General features: G+C 43.0%; 1 protein-coding gene across 10 annotated transcripts in view; it reads right to left on the minus strand.

Moving 5' to 3' along the window:
• Positions 1-397: 397 nt before the first annotated feature.
• The window catches only part of brd4 (bromodomain containing 4), a 51,336-nt gene continuing 37,720 nt past the window's right edge, over positions 398-14,013 (minus strand). For 5 of the 10 annotated variants that reach the window (XM_058378266.1, XM_058378269.1, XM_058378267.1 and 2 more), the window contains 17 exons: positions 12,614-12,751; positions 12,386-12,521; positions 11,727-12,076; positions 10,822-11,193; positions 9,418-9,546; positions 9,102-9,341; positions 8,659-8,876; positions 8,053-8,429; positions 7,231-7,332; positions 6,721-7,137; positions 5,369-6,097; positions 4,546-4,652; positions 4,306-4,462; positions 4,055-4,191; positions 3,714-3,919; positions 2,503-2,770; positions 398-2,194 (listed from right to left, as the gene is read on the minus strand). In XM_058378266.1, the coding sequence (XP_058234249.1) occupies positions 2,126-2,194; positions 2,503-2,770; positions 3,714-3,919; positions 4,055-4,191; positions 4,306-4,462; positions 4,546-4,652; positions 5,369-6,097; positions 6,721-7,137; positions 7,231-7,332; positions 8,053-8,429; positions 8,659-8,876; positions 9,102-9,341; positions 9,418-9,546; positions 10,822-11,193; positions 11,727-12,076; positions 12,386-12,521; positions 12,614-12,751 (4,152 nt within the window). In that variant the 3' untranslated portion in view covers positions 398-2,125. The remainder of the gene's footprint in view (positions 2,195-2,502; positions 2,771-3,713; positions 3,920-4,054; positions 4,192-4,305; positions 4,463-4,545; positions 4,653-5,368; positions 6,098-6,720; positions 7,138-7,230; positions 7,333-8,052; positions 8,430-8,658; positions 8,877-9,101; positions 9,342-9,417; positions 9,547-10,821; positions 11,194-11,726; positions 12,077-12,385; positions 12,522-12,613; positions 12,752-14,013) is intronic. The other 5 variants (XM_058378261.1, XM_058378264.1, XM_058378270.1 and 2 more) reach the window with 5 other exon arrangements.

Consider the following 14,013-nt stretch of genomic DNA (forward strand, 5'->3'; position numbering starts at 1 on the left):
CTTAATCTCCGGGTGAAGAGTTAAGAAGTCCAGCTAAAACTAGATTTAAACCTGAATATTTGTAAATGGGTAGAATATAAAATGTTGACCTTTCTTTTTTTTTCTTCCTTTTTTCACTTTTTTGTCATTTTTTTCTTTTTTTTTCCCGCTTTTTACACAGGCTTTTCCACCGCCCCGCCCCCCCACCACGCTGTCCTCCTTCCCGAAACCTTTACTCTTCCTCCCCTATCCCTCCCTCCCTCTCCCCCCGTCCCCGAGAGTGTAATATATGCCAACTAGAATCGCAATACAATACAGGCACTGGAGAAAACACCATAGGAGAAAACTGGAGAGAACCGGCTTTAAAGCGTGGCCCCTCCCTCTCAAAAACAAAACAAAACCAAACAAACAAAAAAAACCCACCCTGCCCTCCCCCTTTGATCCGCGCCCGCCCCTTTAAATCCGACTCGAATAACATAATTAGAACTCACATCCACTATAATTGAACAAGAACGATGATATAAAATCAGAACGCTTGCAATTTTTATTTGTTTTTTTTCTTCTTGTACTTGTTTATCAAAAAAAAAAAAAAAAAAAGTCTCTCATCTGGAACAGCGTCTACGAGCCCTCTCTGGCTGCTTAACATGAAATGATCTGCGAAAGAGAGAGACAGACAGACAGACAGAGAGAGAGAATAAAAATAAAAGAGATCTAGACAAAAAGAGAGAGAGAGAGAGAGAGAGAGAGAGAGGAACCATGCAAGAAATGCCTAAGCGCTCGAGAGGTGACTTCAGAGGAGTCTCGGAGGATTCAGAGTCAGCCGGCTGCTCATCCGCGCTCGAGCTTTACGATTATTTCCAGAAGCGTGAATCGCTTCCAGACGCTTTTTTCAGGTCTTCTTTCTATAATGTATAATACACAAAAGTAATGTAGCACTGTGTGCTTTTTTTTCTTCCAAAAAAAGGAAAAGAAAAAATAATCTCAAACTCAAGGATAAACAGGTAAACAAGCTCCTCTTACCGTGGATTAAAGTATAACTTAACCATTTTCGTTTTTCCTCTTCAATCGTCGGAATAATGCATATATTAGGTATATTCTACTAAACAAGCTACCTAAACTTTCACGTCTGGTGTGAAGGACAAGAAAATATATTTATATATTAAAAAAAAAAAAAAAAAAAAAAGGCGTGTTAAATGAAAGGAAAAAAAGATCTCCGGGACTAGGACTCTTGTTTGGCATAGACATCATCATCATCGTCATCATCAGAAGGAGAAATGGTTAAGTGTTGGTAAGAAGGTTTTTTAAAAATAACAAAACAGTACTCTTTAAGAAAGGTGTTTGTTTTTACAGTAGATCAGTAGAACAAAAGAAAAGAAAGTGATAACACTTATTTTTGGGGATGGGGGGTGGGTGGTGTCATTGTAGCTGTTGATCATCCCCCTGGGGTCTAGACTGTGAATGGGGTGTGTGTGTGTGTGTGTGTGTGTGTGTATATGTGTGAGAGAGAAATGTAATTTTGTGATTTATCTCCATACCATGAGTTGTTAGCATAAATCGCTTGCTTGTGTTAAAAAAATAAAATAAAAAGAAAAACAACAAAAAAAGAAAAACAACAAAAAAGAAAAAAAAAGGAAAACAAAGAAGAAAACAGTGAAAGGAGGGAAAAACAAAAGCGATACCCCTCACACATCTGGCAGTTGATGAACAGCCTACTACGGGTAAATCAGTACGTTTAAACTGTTGTCACTTAGATATACTTCCACTGATATCAAGGTCCAAAAGCATTGCTCCCATTCGTGCGAAAGAGTGCCCCAAGGAAACGTCCTCTCCTTCCTGCTACTTATATGGGTTTAAATCCAGGAATTATGCCAGAGAGGCAACGATGTCCCCAGCTCGAGGGTCCCTCTGTATTTTCCCCCCGCTGAGGCTACAGGGGGCGCCCTGTCAAGGCCTCAGCTTCGCCCAGTGCCGTTCCTGCCTCGGTGGCGCGTTTCTCATGCTCTCAGTTGGGGTCTTTTGAATTCTTTTTAAAATTCCCTTACTGCTTCATCAGTCCGTTATTTCTCTATGCAGAGGAATCCACTAGCAGTTTTGTTTTGTTTTTGTTTTTTTATTCTCGCAGTCCTCTTGTGCCTCCTCGTGCACTTCAAAACAAGTTCTCTTCGAATATAGCCATCAGATCACTTTGGAAATTCATATCAATGGTAGCTGCCATCTGTAAGAGACACAGCAGACACTGTTAAACACTGCATGACTATCACTCTGTCTGTGTGTGTGTGTGTGTGTGTGAGAGAGAGAGAGAGAGAGAGAGAGAGAGAGAGCGACAGGCAGATAGAGAGACAGACAGGTGGGGAGACAGAGAGACAGGCAGGCAGAGACAGAAATAGACAGGCAGAGAAAGAGACAGGCTGACAGGCAAGCAGAGATTTCCAAAAATGTCCATATACGTCTGGACAAGGCCTGATCTGCCTGTGTCCATCTTTACAGAAGTAAAAGTTAAGAGATCAGAGGTAATGTACTCACCGCCTCTCTCCTCCTCCTCTCCTGCTCACGGCGGCGTGCCATCTCTCTGTGCTGGTCGAGGGCGCTCTGGTTGGAGGCCGGGGACTGAGGGGGAGCCTGTGATGGCTGTGTGGCGGACGGCGTCTGGGGCTGTTGGTTCGGGGTTTGGGATGGGGCCTGATGCTGCTGTTGTGGCGGAGGAGCCTGGGCCTGCTGGTGCTCCGAGCGCCTCCGCTGCTCCTCGTGAGGCCTTCGAGTCACCTCCATCGTATCGTCCTCATCACGGCCCCTTCAGAGAGAGAAAATCAGTGTTTTGATGAACTGTTACGACTTTCATTACTGCCATTTTTTATTAGACATGTTAATTATTCACATAAAAAAGGGAAATAAATTGTGCATCAAGTAAGGGAAAGTTACGAGGCCATGTCAGCACTATTACACTCAGGTGCCAACATCTACAGCTTAGCCAAAGCAGTTACAGTTTTTCTTAAAATCATGAACTGATAGTATCCCTTTGTGCTTTTAAGGGAGAAAGAAGTGGGCATGGTCAGATATAAGTAACATGGCATGAAAAAATGAAAAAAAACAAACAGAAAAAATGGCAGAAGTTGCGAGTTGGCTGTAGCTTTGTTTTGCTAGATTTAGGCAGGAACTAAAGGATATCAGTTACATGTTGGTGTGCTCTGGAGATTCTTATTGAATCGCTGTATAGTGAAGTCACCCTAATAAACACCACGCTGTTCCGCCTTTCTTAATTTAATCCCACAGTCCTGTTGTGAGAGTGAAGACATTCATCTGTGTGGCAGTACGGACACGCGAGACTAAGACACATTAAAGGAAGTTTGTTGCTCTGCTCTAAAATCAGACAGAATGTTAGTGAAGGTCAGTAAGATAGATGAAAAGGAAAGGTTGTAAGATCACACACTTTAAAATCTTTAAGATGCGGACACACTGTGTTCTTTTGAATGCCTTAAACTCGGTCGTCTCAAGTCTAAAGTGGATTCACTAAAGGGGAAAATGTGGTCCACTGGTCCACCAGAAATTACTGCCTGGTCCACTAAATGTCCTAGGAATTTTGTGGGGTAAATTGTTTTTCCTCTCTGTTTGAAATGACTGTGTTGGAATTTTCTTCTGAGCAAAGGTTGCACGGTCAGCAGGCAGTGGGAATAAAAAGGGCGCGACTGGTTAAAACACACTACAATGCTATGCGCTCCTCCCCGTGTTAGTCTCACCGCTGTTTCTCCTGCTCTCTGCGCAGCCGGTCCTTCTCAGCCTGCTCTGCCTGAGCCTTCAGTGCTTTCTCCCTCTCCTCCTTCTCCCGGGCGGCACGACGGAACTGCTCGAAGCTGTCGCTGCTCGATTTGACTGCAGAAGACGGTGTAGACGTGGACCTCTGCGCCAGGCTGGCCCACGAGCCCATGTTCTTCAGCTTCACATCCTGCAGGACAAACATTAAGCGAAACATTAAACTGTGCATGCATGAAGACTCTCTTCGTATTTCAGCACTGTATACAGAATGTTTCGATAAATGTGGTAAAAAAAAAAAAAAAAAAAAAAAGTCCCTTCCACCCACCTGTACCTTTTTAGGAGCCACAGGAGTCTTGGGCTCCTGCTTGAACTTGTCCTTGTCCGGCATGGTGGGAGGTGGACCGCTCTGATCTGAGGGGCGAATCACGGGGCGAGAAGTGTCCAGAGGCTTCATGTCCGGTCCTGAGAAATAAGGAGAGAAATGGTCAAAATCTCTTTGTATCATCATCATCATCGCAATTGATAAATAACTCTGAACAGTTTGAATGGTGAAATCCTGTGAACCCCGGGACTCACTCTGCTGGCCATGGCCTGGCATGTGTGTCTTGCTCTCTGGTTGTTTGTGTGGTTCCTGTCGTATGGGTGGGCTGAAGGACTCGCTCCTCATCACAGGTGAGGGCGGCTGCTTCTCCTCCTTCAGCGGTCCGAGAAGTGGCGGCCCTCGCTGCGGCTCCTGTGGGAAGTATCTCACATGTTAGTAACGCATAACTGTAGAAGTGAGGTGGAGCATGAGAGCGTGAATGGAACGACACTCACTTTTTTGGGCTGGATGTTTTGTGGAGGAGACTGATGGACTACAGGAGGATACTGGGAAATCTGAGGGGAATGCATCATAAGAGGAGAGGGGTTCTCTCTCAGGTGCCCTGTTTAAAAAACACAAGATAAAGACAAGATAAAGCGCACATCCTTCTTTGTGGAAATAACGAGTTAATAATGAGTCTGACCACAAGAAACACAGGTGACCACAAAGCAGTTTCACTGTTTAACCCTTTTAACCGCTCTACATGAACAGTGCTTTAAATAAGCCAAGACATAATTCAATTTCTTTCACGTTGTTCATACGGCAAGTTGTAAAAAGTCATTTATCAAAACATTACATTCTATAAAAAAAAACTCTAAAAAACAAGAGAGCTCCACAACATTACATAATGTCAGAGATTCGGCTTGGCTAGTTACTACAAGATGGATGCAATTTTGGGTGATCTGTTTGAAAATAAAGAAAGAATGAAAGTTGGACAAGCTAAAGGACCAAAGTGCCGCTGCTGTTATGATGAAAGGGCTTAACCCCACTGCGCCACTATCAGCAGGCATTCGAATGGCATTGTAAATAAATCAGGAATATGAAAATAGACCAATATGGTGATAAAATATATATATTTAAACCAAAAAGAATAAAATATAAATAAAATAAATTCTAAAGATAATCTAAAGTTTGAAATGTATGCAATATATAAGGGATAACGTCTGCATACGACTTTATTTTAGGAAAAAACTGTTATTTTTGCATAATGTTGCTAAACAACAGATGTTGGATGTAATAATAATAAAACAAAACAATTCTAAAACTGTTAACTCTGACCTGTGCTGTAAGGATCAGGTTTGTGTTGTCGTGGAGAAGGATGCTGCTGCTGCTGCTGCTGCTGCTGAATAATCTGCTGTTGCACTTTATTGGGAGTCATGGCCACCTTGTGCGGCGCCGGCTGCGCCTGCGTGGTCTGCACTGGGCCCTGTGAGAAAGCCAGCTGCTGCTGCTGCTGGCTCTGTGTTTGCTGCATGTGTCTCGGTGCATGCTGGGGCATCTGTGGCGAGGGCTGGTGCGCCGGAGGAGCCTGGGGCTGAGTCTGGACAGGCAGCTGTGTCTGCACAGGCAGCTGTGACTGCACCTGCACGGTCTGCAGCAGGGAAGCTTGGCTCTGTGGCTGCGACTGACGAGCCTGCAGCGACTGCATGAGCGACACCTGCTGCTGTTGTTGCTGCTGCTGCTGCTGTCTACCTGGCTGCATGTGGTGCTGCAGGTAGAGGACCTGCGTAAGGGGCATGGGTTCCTCATCATCCGCCAGCAGCACCTGAGGAGGCTGAGAGGAGAGCAGGCCCTGTGGGGTGAGCGTAGGAGGAGACAGCGGCCTTTGGCGGATGGGCTGAGGGGGGTGCAATAGGGGGTGAGGGAGGTGGTGCTGGGTTTGAGGAGGCTGTTGGGGCTGGAGCTGCAGGGGCTGCTGGGGAGCTGTGGGCTGCGGAGGTTTGGCGGGGAGCGGCGCTGCTCTGTTGCTGGGACGTGAAGGTTGCTGAGGCATAGCGTTGTGCAGTGCTGCGGAGAAACACGAGGAAAAGGGGTCATTTTATGCAAACACTGAGCATTTAAACAATGCGGCTATCACATAAAATTAAAACATTTTCTTAAAATCTAACTGTTTTTTCTTTTACTTAATTCAGTTTGGTTGAAACAGAAATGCAGTCTCAGTCACAGGACATGTCTGTTACACGAACGCGAATCATTAGAGGACACCTCAGACCCTGTGTAGTGCACTATATTCTTCAAATAATTACATTTATTATACATTATTATTATACACATTAATTAATATTATACACATGCTAATATTATTACCCATCTTCATAAATACCGGGAATGCGTTCATATAGTAAAATTTGCTGTCCAGGAAATGCATTAAGCTTATGTTTGTATGACGAATTTACCTGTATTCCTTTTTAAAAAATCAGAAAAATGCATAAGGAGTCGATTACATTACAGTACCATAGATCAGGTTATAACTGAATCATGAAGTACTTAAGGATTCCCAGTCCAAGTTTAAACACATCTGATTCAGTGAATTAAATAATTATGGGGAGAAAAAGCCATTCAGGTGCTCTGTTTTAGAATAACATTACTGCAGATGAAAAGGAAATCTCTGACCAGATGCTGTGACGTACCTGGGGATTGAAGGATGGGGTGCTGGTTTAAGAAGGGGTGCGTGTCAGGTGACCCGGGGCCACTTGCTGTGTGAGCGTTGAGGTGAGGCGGGGCAGGAGAAGACGAGTCATTGGCATGGTGGGGTATGTGCATGAGGGGCGGTCCAAAGTGGGCTAAAGAGTCAAACGTGTTCTCGAGCACCTGGGATGACTCCAGCGCCGTGACCGAAGAAGCCATGTATGCTGCGGGAGAAGGATGCTGTGGCTGCTGCTGCTGTTGCTGCTGCTGCTGTTTTATCTGATCGTTGGGCTGTAAGACAGGAGCCTGGGGCTGAAGGGGCATCTGGGGCTGGCCCAAACCTGGCGCTATCACAGGGTGGTGGACTTTCTTTCCCTCTTTTGCAGAGTGACCTCTCTTCTTCAATTTAGAGGCCATTCCTGAAATGGTGAAAAGGCAAACAGCTGGTTTTAATCAAAACCAAGCAGCAAGATGAGACAGCGGCAGTGAATAAGGAATCATGGCGTCTTTACCTGACTCAGAATCCTCGCTGTCAGAAGAGCTTGACTCACTGCTGCTGCCCGAGTCTGAAGATGAGCCTTTTGGCTTAGCACTCATAGTCTCCATGGTCTTTTCTGTAAAGGGGTAAAGTGAATATTCACGTGCTTTGTTGAGAATTCCATCTTAAAGTACTACATCCTATTATAAGCTTGACTAAGTGCAGTAGCACATTAAATTGCATTCAAGCTCTATATTACAATTCTGATTACTGGTCACAATTATTAACCACATTTAGAGCATTTAATAATTTTAAAATCAGAAAGCGGTCTAATTCTTCTACATTATAAACATACAGATGTCCTTCACACAGATAAATAGTTGCATTTGAGTAAACTCGAGCATGAGGCACATTAACGAGAGAAATAAACAAACACATATGGTCCCAAACAGATGGCTAAATCATCTGAACGAGGCGCTCTAAATTCACTGCAGTCAATTATCATCCAATATAAAGGTAATAAATATCATATTTTACATATTTTGGGGTAAAATATTGCAGCTGACTTTAGTATGTAATTTATTTAGTTTCAGTGAGAAAGCCAGAATAGTGATTGTAATGAAAGAATATTTCATTGTGCAGTCTGTACATAAAAAGCAAAGTTTGTAAGTGAAAGATCTAAGTGGGAATGGTTCATAAATATTCACCATTTGTCCCTTATTTACTCATTTGTTTGTTTGTTTATTTATTTAACCAAAGCCTTGGCTAAGGCGGCAGCACAGTATAATTAACACAAACAACAGAAACAGATATAACACTTGAATCCTGTAATCGTAGCGTTTAAGAAGAGACCAACCTGGAGGTTTCTTCTTCTTGCGGAGACAGGATGAAACATATCTCTCCAGCTCCCGCAGCGTGGAAGGTTTTAGCGTCTCGAAGTCGATCTCGATCTCATCCGGGTTGGAGTTTTTCAGCGAAGGCTCACGGGATTGAATGATGTGGACCACGCGGCCCAGCTTGTCCCCAGGAAGCTTATTGATGTCGAGGCTCAGCTGCCTCTTCTCCTCGTAGGACATGGGCTTACACTTCTCGGCTGGCACCAAGCCTGCGGATCCTGGTCCCCCTCCCAGAGTCAGCTCTTCCACAGGGTCGAGGCCAGGCACCGGCTGCAGGGTGGGAGGTGCGGTGCCTGGGGGAGGAATGGAGCGGTTGTTCTTTATGCCCTCCTTCTTACTGCAGGATCAGAAGAGACAAAGATTTTTAAATGACACACATTGATAAAAAGACTTCAGTCTAAAGGACACGAGTTTGTGTTATATTAGAGGTCAGAAGTAGCATTTCCTGTATTTAATACAGTTTATTATGTAAATGTTTCAATAGAAGCACTTGAATATTCATTTTACTTTAAAAAAAAAAAAATAAGAAGAAATTTTGTTTATTAAAATAAAGCTCTGTGGCTCACCTTGGCTTCTTGGTCTTCTTGGGCAGAGGATCCTTGTTCTTGTTCTTGCTCTTCGGCGTTGGGAGAGTGGAAGGTGCCTCGAGGATCTCGTCCAGTCCAGGGATGGCTTTCTTTTTGTGCTTCTCTTTCTTTTTTTCCTTCTTGTCCTTCTCTTTCTTCTTTGGTTTGCTGGCCTGAGGCTGAGACAGGGCTGCCAGCTGTTCGTGGACCGCCTTGAGCTACATTGCAGAAACAAGAAGGACCATATGATTAAATATACTTCAACTCTATTTTGTCCTCTGTCGTGGTTGACGCTAAAGATCGACCAGAAGAGAACTGGTTATTTATTTAATCCAGACATAAGGCTTTATAGCTACAAGAATAACATTATTGTTTCTATGGTAACATCTCTTGATATTAATGAATAAAAAAAAAGGACCATGTGTCCTTCTTTAAAAGGACACCTCTTTTATCCACACCTGCTCCTTGAGCTCAGCCAGTCTCTGAGCTCTCTCCTCCTCCGAATCGTCGGTAGAGGATTCCGACTCAGACGAGGAGTCACTGGAGCTGTCGGAGGACGAGGGGGCGGCGATGGGTGGTTGGGGCTTCACAGGAGCCACAGGGTGCAGCACGGGGGCAGGTGCAGGGGTAAAGACCTCCTCGGGCTCATCAGGCATCTTAGCAAACCGCATCTCAAACACATCCTGTAGAAAGACAGAGTTCTCAATGACCTGAAATAAAGATGAAATAAAGAGGGAGTTTCAGTGTGCGTCTACGTACCTGCAGCTTGCGTGCCATCACCACAACCTCGTGGTCCGGAGGGTTGTACTTGTAGCAGTTGGAGAACATTAACCGTACGTCTGCAGCAAACTCCTGCGCGTCTCGGTACTGTCTGTTGTCCAACTTGTCCTACAAAAAAAAAAAAATTAAAAAATTGATATGACAACATGCTTACAATGGTCAAAACAGCATGCAGCATTAGAATGTCGGTGCCTGTTGATAGAATTCCTAAAGTCGTTAAGAAATAAAACCACTCGTGGGTTAATGCGACTGATGACACGTGGTGAAAATACTGTAATGATGTAAACACAGTGTAGGAAGAAGCAAATACACCAAACAGAGTGTAAATGACCAACAGTTTCAGTCACAGACATTGGTTTGATCAGAGAATCAACATGAATGGTCGACATATTGCTTTAGATGTAAACTGGGAACGCAGAGATTGGAAATCTACTGGAAGCTTGTTTTAGAGTGTTAATGGAAGCTGACTGGGGGTCATCAGATCAACATGAATAACAATAACATGACTAACAATACTGTGAAAATCATCTGAAACTCCTAGACATATAAAGGGATAAAAATCTAAATCTGAAGTGGAAAAAAAAAATCTCTCTGGGGAGGTGTCTCACATTCCCAAAAAAAATCCAGGACAGAAAAACCTTTAAATATAGCTTCATTCACCTGTTTACCAAACTGATATTCTTTAGCACTGGTTCATCACTGATTTATTACATAAGCGCTGTTTGTGCATGGTTTTGACGATGGGTTGGTGGATTTGTATCTGCTTCTCTTACATGTACAACCTTGAAATAAAGCTAAAACTATATATTAGTATATATTAGTATATTATCTAATTCATATCTGTTAAGTAGTATTATAACAAAAAAAGGTGCTTGTTACATAGCTATAAAGCAAGAAAACAAGCTTTTATTTTCATTATTTGAACAATTGTTATCATTTCTACGGAAAATCCCCAAACTTCCTTTTGAGCACATTGTACAGTCATACCCCACCCTACGTCGTTAATCGGTTCCAAGAGACGCGACACAAGTCGATTTTCCCCTATAAAGTGCTGTATATGTTCCCTTTAATGACACATGAATGAATATATGTATTTTCTTATTTTATTAAAAGAATTTTGTTTAGTTTGTTTTATTAGCCATTTTTTATTGTTACTACGCGACAGAGGGACCGACGTAAGGTTGTGTAAAGTGCCGTAAATTGGATTTCATTTTTCTATTTAATATTTAAGGATGAGCAAAGGAAAAGTGGAATCGGCGCAAGTCGAAACGACATTAAAAAGGGACACTTGTGTATAGTCATTTTCTCTTATTTCAGAAGATTAGAAAATATTCCACACAAATCCAAATTATCAATTCAAAAAAATGTCCATTTCTCTCTCACCTTGATGGTGGTGAGGTCCATGGGGTGTTTGATGATGTCGTGGTAGTCGTGCAGTCCCAGAGTCTCCACATCCACCGGTTTGTAGAAAGGCCATGCGTAAGAGGCATGCTTCTTAGCGAACATCTCCTTCACGATGCCGGTGCAGTAGCGCAGCTGCTCCAGCACTTTGGGGCTGTTGGGGCCGGCAGGGACGCTGTAGCCGAGGTGGTGCTGGGAATCCGGCGCTTCTTTCTTGGGCTGTTTAGACGGCCGTGCGCTCTCTCGCCGAGGGAGAGTCTTCCCCGACTTTGATTCTGCGGGAGAGGACTCGCTCAGCTGGTCGTTGGCGGTAGGGGTCGTCGTGTCTGCTTTCCTCTTCTGGCTTTTCCTCTGCTGTTTTGTGGAAAAAAGAGAGATAAAATAAATAAAATGGCTATTCAACAATTCATCTTTAGCAAAAAATAAAATTATTCACCATGACATTATAAATTAATACAATTTATTTTAAAACAAATAATTTGTGAAAATTACACTCCAGAGCAGTGTATTTAAGTAGTTAATAACAGGGACGGTAATATTAAATGAAATATGATAGAGTATTTCACATCATCCTCTTGATAATGCTAACTAGCCATATGAAAACCAGAGCGCGCACACACACCTGACAAGCTGTTAGGCTTACAGATTTATAAACAGCAGAAATAAATTTAGCTTATGACACACGATCATTTTTTATCACCACATGACAGTCACAAATTTGCACCATACACATTTCCTGCTAAAAACCTGAGTTAGGAAAATGTAAATTTAAGGTTAGTGTGTACTTGTCCAGCTATCTGACATTTCATAATAAAACTACATGAACACAAAGAAACAAAAAGAAAGGCTTTTTTCTGAAAAGCCTACTGGATTTGAACTTTCGTTACCTTTAATATTGGAGGACTCACTTTAGGCATGACGCTCTGAAGCATCGGGGCAGGACTCTGTTGAATGGGCATGGGTGGAAGGGCAGTCTGGGTCGGGGGAGGCACCGAGGTCATGATGGTGCCCGGAGGGTTGCAGTCTGAAGGGGCGAGTGGAAAGGGCGGACCCAGCTGGGGGATCGTAGGGGGGACACGTGGGGGTAGAGCTTGCAGCTGAGCCACTTGTGGAGGGAGAGCTGGAGGACCTGGTACAGGTGCTCTAGTCTGTGGCCCTGGGCCGTGATTGGAAATGCCACGAGTCTGAGGAGTCGATGGAGAATCCCTGCCAGGTCCAGGGGGCTTCAAGTTTAACCCTGGAGACAGAAACACACAGAGAGAGTCTTAGTGGCTATAAAGGGACTCAATTTTTTTTCTCATGTGAATATGTGCCTCAGCACGACTCAGTTTTAAGTAGCAAGAGAATAAACGAAAATAAAATTAAGTAAAATGAGCAATTTAATGCACTAGAGTCAATAAAACAAGCATCATGTTATTTGACTGGTTCACTAGACACCTAATATCAACATTCTGTTGTGTTCAATTACTCAAGCAAGCCAACAATCAGTTCAAAAATTAAGCTGTAAACTTTGTAGTTGCGAAAATACATTGAGAAATACAGGTACCTGGGTCCCTCCTGCCCCGACCACGGCCCTTGGGAGTCATGACTGCGATCTCGTTCTCCTCCTGGGGCATTTCCGAAATCTTCTGGAGGAAGAGTTTCTCCAGTGCCTCAGCCATTAAGACTATATCATCCCCTGGCTGTAGAGGGCGACACGTACCATTAACAACCCATATACATGCAGTGGAGCCTCAGAGGAGTCACACAGGTGAGTGTGGATCACACCGGTTACCTTGTTGTAGATGTAACAGTTGGTAAACATGGTGTTGAAGTCTTGAATACATTCTTGGGCGTTCCAGTAGAAACTGTTCTCAAGCCGTTTCTTGATTGTTCCCATGTCCATAGGGTTTTTAATTATCTTATAATAGTCCTAAAGCAGAAAGGAAAAAGAAAGCCATGTCGGTTACGGGAAATCACGAGCCATGTGAGTCAGATGCAGGGGAGAAAAAACAAAAATTACTCATTCACATCACTGTTATACCTCAACATGGCTATAAGGACTTTAACCTGTCTTAATCATGCACATTTTTTGGCACTGACTGACAAGCGGTTGTACAATATACCACGTTATAAACACAGAGTTCCTGTAGTATTGATTCTGATAAGTTAGACAGCAGATCCAAGTCCACAGGCACTGGTTATCCCGTTTCTACGGTAACAATGGACACAGGGATACCCTACAGTGCATGGAACGGTTGAGGATGTGGTGGTGTTTTCTGTAGGGAGATGTTATGTTTAACATTTAGGGAAGAAATCGATGGTGTCAGAAATAAAACACTGCACATTTTCAGACACAAGAAAATCTACAGTATCTCGATAACCAATTTCAGGCTGCTTCTTATTCACCTCAAGCCAGGAAAAACAAAAGATGTGCATGGTGTTATTGTTGCGAATGCTAAAAACTGAGCAATCGTGTACATATGACGCACATTTCGTGTTTATCCTTGTGCTCTAATTTGCATTATTACTAAACTTCTGTGATGCACTTTAGTCTCTCTTCACATTGAAAAGCTTAGAAACTAACGGCTGTTTTAAAAGACAGACAGCACGAGATAAAAAAAAAAAAAAGCATGGTCATGGATCTAAATCCAGCAATGTGTAACATGGCAGAGAATCTGTGTGTGTTTCTCCGTCTCCATGATATTAGGTTTCCTAGTCTAGCGTTAGCAGCATCTACCATCAATAACAGCACCAATAACAAACAGTATACAAACTACTTTACCAGACACTGCTGAGAAGTGCTGAGATTATTACATCACAAATCTGGAGCAAACTATTTGGACATACTGTTCAAGGACGGACGTAATCAGCAGCTCTGGCATCTGAGACGAGCAGATTTCATGTCAAGGGAGATTAGCTTTTTATTCAGTCACCTAGCAGACTGATAATCTCAACAAACAGAGAGAAAACAGTTTTAACTTACTCTCCTTGCTTAATTCTAGCACACTATTGCGGTTTGAGAAAAACCCTGCAGTTAAATACATGAGGAGAAAAAGACACAGGCTAGAGTGAAATAATATATATATTAAAATCTATTTGATGAGAGAACGACATATCATAGATCAGTTTTTCGAATAAATATGATGTGCTACTTTGTCAGAAGAGGATAATTATACAGCTAGTACTGCTTTA

This window comes from Hemibagrus wyckioides, linkage group LG24 (assembly GCF_019097595.1).
Source record: "Hemibagrus wyckioides isolate EC202008001 linkage group LG24, SWU_Hwy_1.0, whole genome shotgun sequence".
Classification (NCBI taxonomy): Eukaryota; Metazoa; Chordata; class Actinopteri; order Siluriformes; family Bagridae; genus Hemibagrus; species Hemibagrus wyckioides.